Consider the following 14,634-nt stretch of genomic DNA (forward strand, 5'->3'; position numbering starts at 1 on the left):
CCTGCAAAAGCTCTATAAATTCTTTGCCATACATTATGAGAGTAAAATGTAATTACATTCTCATTTTGCCACATAATGGAGAATATAGAAAGGGGGATTATGAATTGTGTTAAAAGTCAAGTTTTCTGAAGTATGCAGGTGTAGGCACATAGTTGCCCACACTCAATTCTGGCACACAAGTACTTCAATGTATGCAAGTCAGAGGTTTGTCCACACAGAGTTTCAGTATCTATCTATAAATGCAAACCTACTCTTCAGAGTACTGATGTACCTAGTGTGCGCAGAGGCAAATGTGCATGTACACTTCTGAACTGTCCTATAGTTATATTCTACCTTTCAATTAGAAAAATCTCAAGTGCATAAATTATGTAGATATGAGAATCACCTCATCTACCACAGAAGTGCAGCCCACTTGAGTGGAATGCAATAGCTGTCAAACAGGGGACTACAACACTAAATTTAAATCAAGAAGTGAAAAATACCTTTTCCAAATGAAACTGCAGAGAACTTTAGGTAGGCAGGATGTAATTATCAAAAATGGAATATGATTGTAGCACTAGGGCAGACAACTTCCTTGATTTTGTGAAAAGTTCTTTAATGACCACAGTGGTCAAGAACCTTGGGTTGTGTTTTTTTTTTAATTAAATGTCTACATTGACAGTTCCTCTAGCAGAACATTAATCCCTAAATTGGCAATGGGTCACTAGGTCAGAACCAGTTCAGAGAGAAGAGTGATACCTATTGAATAACCTACTCTAATTTCTATGACCTGAGCTTTTCTTAAAGACTCTCCATTCAAATACTGACCATTCCTGACTCTACATAGCTTGCTAAATCTAACAAAATCACAGCCCAAGGTGGCATGTCTGTAGATCATAAATACTGCAAAATCACATAAGCTTATATTAAACATTTTTACTTTGTACAACATTCACTTTCTATTTTTCTGAACATGGTTTTCAGTGTTCATGATTACAAAAGCAAAAACTGACAATACATCTAGCTACCTTTCTAAAATCAGAATTAAGCTTCATTGCTTGTCAGGATTGATGGATTTGAGGTTTTTCTCTTCTGTGATAAATGCTTTAGAAGATCACTTTAGAGACAAAACATGAACCTGTATTAGACCTTGCATAATGACAGGTTTCAGAGTAGCAGCCGTGTTAGTCTGTATTCGCAAAAAGAAAAGGAGTGAGATACTCAGATTCACTTACCTTTGCTGTACACAGAGGAGTATTCCTTTCTGCTCAATTTAAGATATAACTTGCTTTTAGAATCCCCATCAAATCTGGCATTTGCAATCATTGATTTCTTTAGCTTACTGCAATGTTTTCTTTGAACATCAAAGGCTCTTCTGTTTTTTTTAAAAAAATCATATTACTTCGAGTCAGCATGTAATCTAAGCAAAAACCTGGCAGATTTCTGATTCACCATAAGAAACAAATCAGTCTTGTCAAATAACAGCAAAAAAATTAAAAGACTTTAATGATTTTTTCAGTCTTTTCTCTCCTTTGAAGAGTTTATGGAACATTTATACCTACTAAGAAATACTTCCTTGATATTTCTTACCTTCCCACCTACTTAACCAGGCAAGAAATGGGAATGTAAAAGAGGTTTCCCCTTTGCTATTAGTTGTGTAGCTGAATATGAAAGCATTAACTTCGAGAACACAAACATTTCATGTTTAAATTTGTTTTCCTCTGCTGTACGACTTCAGTAGCTAGGAACGCACGACATATTAAGCCTAATTTTTAGAGCTGTTTGGAAAACTTTAAACATATTGCAATTTCTACAAAAATGGAAAATATTTTTCACTTAAAATGGTTTGTTTCAAGACTAGCCTTACTAATTTTCTATCCATTATCAAACCTATACATTTTATCTGTAGAGTAACCATGAACTTCCTTGGCAGCTGCCTCTGCTGCTGCCCATAAATTGCAGCAGCAGCAGCATGAAACTTTGACAGTTGTCGGCAGGATTTTAAATGGATTGCTGTAAAAGCACTAGAGTTGGCTGTCGTCTGACTCAGAAAACACCATGGAGTCATTTTTTACCTTCAGTTAACATCAGGTAGTTTATCTCCAAAGCCAGGAGGACTAGTTTTGGGTTGGTTTTTTTTGTTTGTTTGTTTTTGAATTGACAGTATGAGGTCTGCCAAAATGGATGGCTTAGACCCCCACAACTTGTTAGGGAAAGTTGCACATTCACCATTGGCAAATGGCCAGGTGGAGTTTCAAATAGTAATGACTTTTAGTTACTACCAAACTGGACCATGATGAACTTATTGTTCTGAAAATGAAAAGCTCAATATACCACTATTAGTCACCCAGTCAACACTGGGAATTCTTATCTGGTGAAGAGGCTGCAGCAATTTGCTGGCTAGTGAAATATCCCATTTTAATCACTTTAATGGAGAGAGCACTTGTAGCAGAGCTGTTAAATAGAAAATACAATAAACTGAGGTTGAATTACTTGCCCCACCATAGTCATACCGCTAGGGCAAAGATCTGGGATTCAGGCAATTCACACCTTTATTGCTACACTTTGTTGTAGATTCATGTTAACATTCAGAAGTTTTTCTTTGCTACCTCTCTACTCCTACTCAAGCTCCCCTGTTTATGCATCCCTGATGCAGCTCTTTTGGCCATAGCATCTCACTGGGAGCTCTGTTCAGCTGATTATCTACCACAACCCCCAAAGATGGAAGCTTAAATTCTGGAGAAACTGACTGGTAAGCATGCTTACCAAAGAACATTTTCAATTTGGCTTTATTGAGTGGATTTTTGTCAAATCCTGCTCAACAGAATGTATTTATGGGAAAAGTTACACAAATGGTAACAAACGACAATCAGAAGGGGCTTAAATGATTTATCAAATAGCAGGTACGCAATAACATTTTCACAAGACTGATGAAGAAAGCAAAGTCCTGATACTGACAGTATCTTTCTCAGTCTGAACTTCTGAAAATTTCCCCACAGAATCATTATCTCACTAGAAAAGATGGTGAACATGGGCCAGATTCTCTGCTGGTATAATTCCACTGAGGTTAATGGGTTACAGCAGCAGAACATTTATACTCGGGTACTTACAAATGTTAACTCTTATAGTGCCCTATGAAGTATATTTTGTACTCCACTATACCTCACCAAAAGTTGGCATTCCTCATAGATAGAAATCTTTTGCAATCTGAGGTAAGCTCCAATACTCTTTATATCATGAAGCACTAGACTGGGTCTGGATTTTAGCTGTCCTGGGTTCACTTCTTCTATCCACTTGAAAAACTTACACTGGTCAGCTTTTGGGGCATCACAGGTATAAAAAAGGCGACCCTAGAACAAAGATAAGTCAGCCAAATTTTATTTTGAAAATGAAAATCTGTAAATTTGCTAGCCCATATTGCATGCTATTCAAATAAGAGAACAAATCTGCTTTTTCAGTATGCTCCATAAACCTGCTGGAAAACCAAGCAGCTTCCCAGAATACCCCTTTCCTTAATTGTGTACTAACTGTGTTTCATCACTATCCATAGAATCTGATATTTAGCAAATTTATAGATTTAGAAACTCAAGTCTCAACTTAACTACATATGTGTGTAAATAAAATGTTTATAGATGATGTATTAATAATTAAATTGATACTAACACTGATCTTCACAATATTGTAATCCATTTTAATTTGTAAGTGTTAACAGAATATAATCTAAGTACCATAAAAAAGAAACAGCACCTTATTTTGACCTTCTTTTTTAACCATAACAAGCTTTGCTGGATGCTTGTGATTGCAAAGTGGAACACAGTTTTCCTTACTTTCCTCTTGACCATCTTTCACTGAAGTGCAAAATGATGTGTTCACTTTGGAAAGAGCCTTATGTAGCCTTTGTGACAGCTCAAAAAGCAATATATTTAATTGCTCTTTACATAAAAAAGAGAAGGGGGGATTAAGATTACCATTAAATAATACTTGTGTACATAAATTAAGTAAACAAATGCATCTGAATTTGTTACTATCAATCTCAAATCTAAAAGGCCAATTTTTTCAAAGATGTAAACCTGACCGCTAAATGTGACACCATCTTCTGAGTGTGAACATTTAGAAATTTAGTTCCAACTATCTTATTTCCACAAGTCCCATTAAGTGTGTAAATTGAAGGATTTACATATTAAAATGATTGCACTTGAAAAAAGTTAAGTACAAATTTTGATGTGGGACTTAAGTGGTATGTGGGCCTTGGGCTAGGCACAGAGGTGAATTTCGCCCTCAGTCTGTTTTTTTTTTTTTTAAAGTGGATAAAAACAGCAATCAGTTTGAACCCACTGTTGTCAGAGTAACTAAGACTCAGTCAAATCAGATAGAAGTTACTGTTCCTCACCATGAAAACGCACTACTTTGAGCAAAGCTACATATATCACTACATGGCATATGACGTTCTTTAAATAAATGGTCAAGGAGTGAATAGGCAGAGGAGCCTAATAGTCTCAACCATAACTAAGTATATGTCAGAATTAAGGTGTGCCAGTCAGGTGCCAAAATAGATACAAATCTAATATTAACATAACATGGATACCACTTCTTCACTTTGTGAAATTTTAGAAATAAATTAATAGGTTGTAATTTTTTTTTATCTATTATAGTTTCCAACAGATGTCAGCCATACCTGTCAAAGCAGCTGTAAAGATCTGTTTGTAATGAACATAAGACTGAAACACAGTAGGTATATATGTCTGCCTTTTAGGAAGATTAGTACATTTTACTTTATCCCCACTCGGAAAAGACAGCTCAGAGATAGATATATCCTGCAAAGTAACAAAATGAGGCATTAAAAAGCCTTGCCAAACCCTGATTCTCCCTTATTCTTTTTATAAAATAAGTAATCCCGAATGGGAGGAATTTTGATTCCTGATATGCAAAAGTGGTCTGATTCACTTTCCGTGGGACTACCCATGTGTGTAAAGATAAGCACATATAAGTTTGCAGTACTGGGGTTTTGGAGAGCACTTTACACAGTATTATCATGTTCACTTCCAGTATGCTAAACAAAGTGAAGTTCACCCCTGTACTGAGGGCCTGCACAAAGTCTATGCACAATCTAAGTGCTATTTTGAGAGCTTTAGTGGAAGTGAGGCATAGGCATGGTACAGTTCTTAGCACGCAGATGAATTCCACTCAATCCATGATAAGTACAATTTCTGCATTACAGCAAAACTAGTTTCACTTCTACAGTTCAGAAGACTTTTCGGCATTTCATTGTGTATGTACCTTATTATCTGGGGGCTGACATATGGCCTGCCAGGTCTGTACCTGGAAACAAATATTTTCACCAATTCTCAAACATCTATTTTCTTAATCCGTAAACTGTAAGACTTTTGTTTTTAGTCCCCCTCCTCCCCAATTCAATCCACTTTTCACTTGTTTTGGACACTGCTTTTTGTTCCGAACTCCAACATCTGTATTTGTATTTCTCAAGAAGCTCTTAGTTTATTATACATGACTCCTAATTGGTTTGCTTTTAATGCTAAAATGGATGAGAACTTATGAAAATTAACTACTGCATTTTGAAATAACACTTTTCAAGCCTTAATAGTCTTATATGAAATATTAACTTTAAATCACAAAAAAAATAATTTATTTTTATCTTTCACATTTTCCTATTTTCCCCAATGTTCCTCCCTCCTTCTGCCACTGCTGTATCAAAGGCAGGAAGAAAATGACTAATTATACAGGAGAACTATGAAACTTACTGTGCATTTGATTGTATTATGTAGATGAAGTACCCAAACATTGTTTTAAACAGATGGAATCTTACATTTGTAGTAACCTTAGCTGTCACTTGCTACAGTAGTAGGTAAAGTGTGATTTTTTTTTAAGTTGACTGTCACTAAAGATTGCAAAAGCATGAAATCAGCCATTATAGTCTATCAAGTTCATTTTCCCCCTCAGAACATTAACTTACTTAACAAACAAACTAAAAATGGCTCTTTTCTCTGAAGAAAACATGAATTTAAAAATAAATCTGAAGGGAAACAAAACCTAGAAAATTTGGAGACAATTTTCAGAAAGACCACCTGAAATGTACTTATGTCTTCTCTGTGCAAAAGTCATATGTTCATGCACAAGGAAATATAGGTACAACTAAATATCATTTGCCTATAGAATTATCTGTTTCCACCTGATATGTGTGTGCTTGCTACAAACATGTTTTCAATCAGAATAACCCCTGGCATCAAAATTCAGAGCGTACAAGTCTATATCTGACAGGGGATGAGCCAGGAGTTCATCATAAAACGGTTGTCAGAATAAAAATGTTTGTACCATAAACTGTCTTTGTGCAGCAGCTAAAGATACAGGAAATAGTTCAATATTTAGCTGTAATATCTCAAAGGAGACCAGACAAATGCAGTTAGAATGCTCAGTAAAATGTTTTTCTATCAACAATAAATATATCACACCATTCAGCCTTGCAAATTTTTATATGCCAGGACTTTTTTTAAACATAAGTAACATGTCATTGATCTTTTCTTCATTAAAAGTGTGGATAAGTAGGTGTGTTTTTTGTGCTTAGAATGGTGAACTTTCATGATTATTTTGCAAGGATGTTTTTGATAAGACCTGCTCCGGATAGTACAGCTAGACATGCATCGCCAGTCGGTCAAACATGTAGTAAGTGTACACAGTCTGCTTGAATAGTTACACACCTGGGTGCCTCCTATTATACCACGGTGAGTCAGCTGACCTAACACCTTTTGTGCTTCTTCAGCAATAGGAATCTGGTTTAAGTGCAGAGAAAGTATCTTCCCTTCTGAAACAGAATCTTGGCTGCTAAAATTTCGGCCGTGTTTACCAAGTATGCCTTTTATCATTTGCAGATGCACAGAGTCTGGAAGGCTTTTATTCATGGCATCACTCTGACTCTCTCTAGTGTCAGCAAGTGACATTCCAAAGACATTCTCAGCACAGAAGTAATCAGTCACTTTCACATCACCTCTGTTTTGAGTTATCAAATCACATTGAGCCGTGTTTTGATATTTCAGCCACTTGCTTTGTCTGTTTTGTGAAGTCGCATTAGAAAACGCTGGCTGTATAAACTCCCCTTGTCTTTCTTCCAAGCACTCTACAGGCACAGAAGTTTCATACTTCTTGTCCTCAGGCCCAAAAGCACAGACAGGAAATTCTGCTGACTTGTCATAAAAGTTGACTGTTGGAGAACCAAAGGATTGCTGGACTTCCTCACAGTCAATTACACCTGAATAATAAACTTCTGAGTCAGGAATCTCCTCAGTGGAAGGAACAGTGATAAGTGGCATTCTTGTTCTAAGTGTGGACGGGAGTCTTGAGAGGTTGCCATCTCCTGAACAGGAAGACTCCTCTATTCCTATAAAGCAAATATGTCTTTAGCAACCTCCTGCACCAATCCTTCAGACATCATATTAATTTTAAAGACACACAGAATAAGCAAAATATTCCAACTTCCTCATGCATCTTGACTTTATCATGTCTGTCCTCCTAGGCAGCAAGCCCTTCATGCTGGTGTACCCTGGATCATACCAAACTAAATGCCAGCACTTAAATAGTCATTTCAAATGTGATTCTTAAATAATTTAAATTCCTATTTTCAAATAAATATTTAGAGGAGTTGCACTTAAGAACTATATTCCCTAAAAATTGTTTCAGTACTCTAGCAGTATAGCCTCTACTACGGCAGTCACTAATAAATATTTGGAACTAATGGCTGGGTCAGCAGCATGCTTTCAAAAAACATTATAGATTTCAGCTTTAACATTTGCAAGAAATAAAACAATACCACAAAGTTAGTATTGTCCCATGTGAAAAATAAGATTCTGGAATTACAAGAATCCTTTTGCCCAAATTCAATATGAGAAGAAATAATAGCCCAGGTTTTAATATAGTCACTAAAAGTAGGTTCGATGGAAGAAAATTTAAAAGCTGGCAAATAAAAAAAATTACTAAAGGTGAAAGCTTGGCTTTCAGCTTTTTTTTTTTTTAAATGCCTTATTATAAAAGGCATTTGATTTGTTGCAGTTTCTTATTGGAGGAAATACTATTTCAGGAAAAAACAGAGTACATCATTGCTCTAATTAACTTACCCAGGCCAGCAAGATATTTTAGATAATTGCTATTTACAACTTTACAAAAACATACATGAGACCTGAAACAAATGAAGTTGAAGGAGCTTGGCATTTGCCAGGAAGTACTCGGAACATTTCAGAATCTAGACCCAAGCGTATGGTAGCAGGTTTATGCAATGGAACTTATTCTGTGTCACAGAACTTCAAAGCTCTGCAGGCAAAAGTAGCATAACCTGTAATTATAAAGAATATTTTTCTCACTGAAAAAGTATGCTGAATTTTCTTTATCACTTGGCAAACATCTGGATGTCAGGGACTTCTGTTCTTGTACATCTATCCTATTTTCTTCACTCCTTGGAGTTGGGGACATAGAATCAGAATTCAACGAAGGAACCTGCTGCACTGATGAGAACACCTACATGCAAGGAAGCAATTTGTAAAGCTAAGTTAGGAAGAGAAACAAACGTGAGATAGTAAAAAAAAACAACAAAACAGTAATACTCAAAACATTGTTTACAACTACAAGAAACACTTCCTCCAAAACTTAGAGGAAAGGCATCTAACAAAATATAATATGCATATTAGATACTACTGTTATTTCCATTATAGGAAAAGAGACCTAAAATAAACAGCCTATTCACACCTTGTTGGGCTCCCAAGAAGTCCACTGTGTCAGTCCCAAATTAAAATCAGAATGAGAAGATGATGTAAAATTCAACATCGCTGCTGGGGGGAAAAAAGAAGGAAAGACGAGATTCAGACAGAATAATTATTCTGGGGGCCAGTCATTATTATTTCACATTTACTTACAAGATGCACTGGGGATTGCGTCTTCAATAAAGTCAGATTTCTTCTGAAAATTATCTTCTGTAATAAAGTTCAGATCATCTTCTGTAAGACTTCTTGAGCCTGGGGACTTCAGAAAAAACTAACTTTATAAAGCTGATAAAATATTATTCATCTTTCAAAATAATCATTTTCATTTTAAATGGGAAGAACTCATTTCCAATCAAAAACTTTCAATCAAATGCAAAAAAATTTGCATTAGCAATGTTGCAGTTCTGGAAATAAGACATATAAATGGCTTTCCTCCAGTTTCTTCAGTACTGTAAGGGACACTGTTCTGCAGAAAAGGATGGCACTATATTACAGGAATCTGAGACCAGATATTTAAGTCAGGACAATATGATCCAGACAGATTTTTTTTTTCTTCTCCTTGATTCAAGAATCTAAAGTACATCATATATTGTAACAGGACTGGGCAGTTACAGGTGCCACTGTCAAGAACAGATCAGAATAGAACGTTACACTCCAGATTCCCCCCCCCCCCACGAGTAAATTGTAAAAGGCCTTGGTTGCTTTCCTCTAGGAGGAATGTATTCCATTTAATACCCCATGTTACAAATGAGTGTGTTTCACTGATCAGAGACCTTGATTAGAATAAAATTAGAAATTCAGTCTTATAAACTCTTACTCATATGAACAAGGCCCCCAGCAAAGTAAAGATTTGTAAGATCATTACTCATTATTACTCTTAAGCAAACGTTGTGAACACAAACTAACTTTTTTAGTTCTTAGTGATTTTGATATATTTATGATGGTTTTAATAAACATTTAGGAAGAGAATTAGCTGTCTTCACATGATGTTTTCTTGGATTAGACTAAGGAAAGGCAACTAGAACAAACCTCATTTTACCTGTATTAGGCCAGTCATGATAGAACTGCTTGGTAAGTGGGGTGACAATAAATAATTGTCTGTTGTGAGGCTTTCGTGCTCAACAGTATCTGGGTATTGATTCCATTTTAGCTGTGAGTAGGGAGGTCTCCTCACTAACTCATTAGCCGCTGATCCTTGTACCTGGTGCCCTTGAAATTCAACTGGCTATACAACATATTGTGATATTATTAAATGAAAGCAAAAACTGTTTAGCAACAATATATTTACAGATAATCTGTTTCCAATTATAGAAAGGAAAACACAATTTGTGTGCTCTTGCAATACTGTATAGGGCAAGCATTCACGCATGTCTCTGCAACTCAGCACAAATTATTTTTCACATCTTTAATTCAACAAAAAATTGTGACATTCTTCTTTCATTTACTGAACTATGAATTTGCAATCCATAATAAACTGCATCTAGAAAGTTACATTAAAATGCAAACAAATTGGGAGACCTAAGATGAATGTTTGTTAAATATTTTTGATTTGAACTTTACTCAGCATTCTAATTGAAAATGGTAAACCATTATCTTAAATTTTAAAGACATATGGCATTGTTAGTACTTGAACTCCTTAGACTGTACCTTTGGTTGGCGGACAAAGGTTTCCTGGCCTGGTACTACAGCTAGGAGAGCAGCAACAGATTTCTCTCCTTTGTTCATGGAAGATTGCTGGATACAAAGCAACAAGAGCAAATTGGTCAGACAGTGCGATTGGTTATTCTGTACGTAGTCACTTTTGCAAAGGAGGACCTATTCTGGCTTGAAGTCAAAATTTGCTTCATGGAAAAAGTTCTGAATTTAACATTTAACCCGGATATAGATCTCAAGAGTTTTCTGGCAGCTAATATGTCTATACAGTGGAGAATACTGTAACTCATGCCGACTGTTTGTAAGTAAGAAAACTCGTGGCCCCACTGTTGGCTAACTTTAGTACACAACTTGTATGGGGAGAAACAGAAGAATGTACTTAGAAAGATGCCTATTTCTGTCAAATGGAAGAACATGGGATAAATTTTAATTCTTGAGGGTTAAAGCAAAGGGCTAATAACAGTACTAGATAAAATCAACATAATGCAGGCAGGCACTGAGCAAATACCATCACACAGTGTAACCATGAACCTCAATTCAATCAAGCACTGCAGCGCCTAGTAAAGTATCCTAGAAAGCAGTAAGAGAACTCTTAAATCATGAAAATTAAAAAAAAAAAAGTGGGAAAATAGCAACAACAACGAAATGCCAGTAATAATACCAAGAGCTTGGGGGGGGGGGGGTATCAGCATACTATAGCAGTGGGAGTAGGCAGTAAGTATTTTGGAAGAGGAGATACTTAATCCCAGATTCAGCTCCACTAGACATCCTTTAACCATTTTAAGAAAATATGACACTTCTTTTCTTCAAACTGCATTGGGACCACTGGGGGCAACCATTACATCTTTTTGGCCTGGCCCTATTTCATCACACTATAGTATCCCATTAAAGATTCTGGATATGGAATTGTTAGAAACAAAAAAATCAGTCACTGTGACCACTTTGCCCAGAGTGGGAAGGGTCATTGCAAGACAATGGCTGATGGATAGGAATGTAGGAAATAGGGCAGTGTATGAAGAACCTTAAAGAAATATTTATCAGAATGATTGCAGCAAGCAATGTTATGACTGCCATTATTTTTAAAATTTAATAGCATTCTATAACATTTTGCTTTTCAGCTTCCCCATTCTAATTTCCAAACCATACTGAAAATATTCACTTGTATGCCTAATCCCATTAATCTCTTACTAAGGTGGATGGGAACTTTATCAGGGGAGTGTGGGACTGTAACTATCGTTTCTTTTACAGCACTCAAAAGAGTGCCAGGCACCTCCCACTAAATCGACAAAATAAATGTGCTGCTGTGCTTAATGACTTACAATCTAGTTTCAGGCAAGACAGAACAAAGCAGGCCCCAGAATAGTAGGGTGTGAAGGAGGAGGATTACATGAACAAGATCCCATGGTTAGCCATCAAAGGCATGTGAGTAGAATGATGAAACAATTGTTCTTTTAAATAGTCCTTAGATCTTTTATATATCAAGAATTGGAACTGTAAGAGAATGAGTTATGTGTGTGTATGCATGTCATTTCAGAGCAGAACCATTTGGTACATCATATTAAAGATCATAATATAAGTGCAATGACATTTTTAAAATATTGAAAATTCTGGAATTTGTGTGTAGAATATTTCATTGTTTGAGGTTGAAACAAGAAGTGTGTACTTTCATCCTGTAAGGCCAAACTGGTAAATTAATAACAATATCCTCTCCCTCTTACCTTCTCACCCTACAAAAAATTAAACTTCAACATTATTCTGCCATCACTGATTTATTTGGTGTGTTTTTTAAGGCAATAATGATTCAAGAAGGGAATTTTTACTAATACAGACCATCACAGCTCATCCAAACTAAGGCCCCAATCCAACACACACACACACACACACACACACACTCAAATGTGTAGCTTTAAGCAGGTGAATAATCCAGCTAACTTCAATATAAATATTTTGCTTGATTCTAAACACAAGCATTAGTATTCTCAGGTTTGAGCATAATATCTTATAATGGAAAAACACAAATATGCTATAAAGAACATATCTTTTAGCCACTCTTATTTTTAAAGACAATCAACCTGTAAAGGTTTAAATGGTTCATCCACTGTAAATAAAATGTCATACTGGTTTCCTTACAGAAGCAATGGCATCTGTGCAAATAAAAACAGTGATTATCTTTTGTGTTTATTTAATCCTTCGATATGAGATATATTTCAGTGGTTTGTCGGGTGAACTGCAGTTAAATTGTACAAAATATAGTTCATTTTTAATAAAATTTCAGATGACATTCACACATTTTGTAGACTGTGTATACAGGAAAAAAATTGAAGCAGTTTAAGTTTTCCTAAAATACCTTAGATTAACTGTGTAGGAAGGACAGAAGTTCTGAGTACATTTACAAGAAAACTTAGCGTTACTAGTTCCCCCATTTAAAAATTAAACTCGGTAGGAACATAAGAATCACCATACTAGATGGGACAAGTGATCTATCTAGTCCTGTGTCCTTCCTTTAGAAGTGGACAGATGCTCTAGAAGAAGATGTTAAGAAACAGTTACAGAATAACCTACACTAAGAGAAGTTTCTTTCTAATTCTAGGCATACTGTGGTTGGCTTATCCCTTGAAGATGTATCACTTTTATGGTATCGAATACAACTCTGAATATTTTATATAAATGTCCTGATAAGCTCTTAACCTCAATAATATAGTACATAATGCAAGATCATGCATTTAGGGTCTAATCATGAACTCAGTTCATATCAGAAATTCTTATCAGTTGGAAGCCACAGAGGAGAAACCTGCGTCTGTAGGTTGATCCCAAGAGGAGTACAAACCACCCATGCAGCTGTGAAAAAGGCAAATGCAGTCTCAGGATGTATTAAGTGAGGCATTTCCAGCACATACACAGAGAGAGAGAAGTCTTAATGCCATTGTATAAGACACTGTTAAGACCTCATTTGAAATACTGTGTATAATTCTGCTGATCCATATTCTAGAACAGTAATTTTCAACTTTTTCATTTGTGGACCAATACATTTTGAATGGAGGTACAGACCCCTTTGGAAATCTTAGACATAGTCTGTGGAAATCCAGGTGACCATGGACCACAGGTTGAAAACTACTGTTCTAGACAGATGAATTTAAACAAATGGATGCAAACAGTAGCTACTAGGATGATCAGGAAAATGGAAGACATATGAGAGACTGGAAGAGTTTGGCTTATATAGTCTAGCAAAAGAAGACAGACAGGATATGATTACTCTTTATAAATACATCAGAGGATTAAGTACCAGGGAGGTGAAGAGCTATTTAAGCTAAAGGGTAATGTTGGCAGAAGAACAAATGGATATAAACTGGCCACAAACAAATTCAGGCTGGAAATTAGGTTTCTAACCATCAGATGCGTGAACTTCTGGAACAGATGCATAATAGGAATTGTGGGGGCAAACAACTTCATTAGTTGTGAGAGAGAGCTGGACAAACAGGGTTGCTTGTGACAGTACAAGACAGAGGTCAGAATCCCTGTGGCTCACTTCCGGTTTGTCTTATGTTCCTTAAAGCTCATGCTTCATGGCTTCAGCTAGCAGGAGGTGTCAGGAAAAGCTTTTTTCCCTCCTGTGTATTCTGGGAGGTGTGTGGGTTTTTTTGTTTTTGTTTTGGTCTCTTTCCCTAGAAGCATTAGGGGTTGCCATGACTGGAAACAGGACATTGGACAAGGAGTCTCAGGGGTCTGAAGTGGTACCAAGCATTCTCTCTCTCTCTCTGATACTTGGGCTGGCTGTTTCTTCATGTGCCCAGGGTCTAAGTGATTGCTATACATGGGTTCAGGAAGGAATCTTCCTCCAGGTCCAACTGGCAGTGACTCTGGGGGGATTTCGCCTTTCTCTGCAGTGAGTGGGGGTGGGTCACTTGCTAGAATTATCAGGGTTATCTCTCAATCATTTTCCTGCCATTGTGAGGGTCTTGGGCAGTGCTATACCTCGGTCCCTCCTGTTCTCCGCTTGTGACACATAAGAGTCTAATCTTCTGTGGCTGTAATACTATGGTCTAATTTTGGTTGTTGGGTTTAGCGTCTGAGTGGTGTTGGTGGCCTGATATACAGGTGGTAGGACTACATGGTTTGGTGGTCCCTTATGGCCTTAAACCTTATGAGCAATATATTTTGGCAATGAGGATCACAGGTTAATAATGTTAATAATTAAAAGTATGTATATTACATTATTTATTTATATGTCATCCCCCAGCTC

General features: G+C 36.4%; 1 protein-coding gene across 1 annotated transcript in view; it reads right to left on the bottom strand.

Moving 5' to 3' along the window:
* ZGRF1 (zinc finger GRF-type containing 1) overlaps nucleotides 1–14,634 on the bottom strand; it is a 46,075-nt gene that overhangs the window by 20,691 nt on the left and 10,750 nt on the right. Inside the window, exons 8-16 of the mRNA XM_043513541.1 lie at nucleotides 10,389–10,475; nucleotides 8,895–9,000; nucleotides 8,728–8,810; nucleotides 8,346–8,499; nucleotides 6,713–7,369; nucleotides 4,655–4,825; nucleotides 3,727–3,911; nucleotides 3,142–3,329; nucleotides 1,215–1,354 (exon numbers count right to left, since the gene is read on the bottom strand). Coding sequence (XP_043369476.1) covers nucleotides 1,215–1,354; nucleotides 3,142–3,329; nucleotides 3,727–3,911; nucleotides 4,655–4,825; nucleotides 6,713–7,369; nucleotides 8,346–8,499; nucleotides 8,728–8,810; nucleotides 8,895–9,000; nucleotides 10,389–10,475 — 1,771 coding nt within the window. The remainder of the gene's footprint in view (nucleotides 1–1,214; nucleotides 1,355–3,141; nucleotides 3,330–3,726; nucleotides 3,912–4,654; nucleotides 4,826–6,712; nucleotides 7,370–8,345; nucleotides 8,500–8,727; nucleotides 8,811–8,894; nucleotides 9,001–10,388; nucleotides 10,476–14,634) is intronic.

This window comes from Dermochelys coriacea, chromosome 4 (genome assembly GCF_009764565.3).
Source record: "Dermochelys coriacea isolate rDerCor1 chromosome 4, rDerCor1.pri.v4, whole genome shotgun sequence".
Lineage (NCBI taxonomy): Eukaryota > Metazoa > Chordata > Testudines > Dermochelyidae > Dermochelys > Dermochelys coriacea.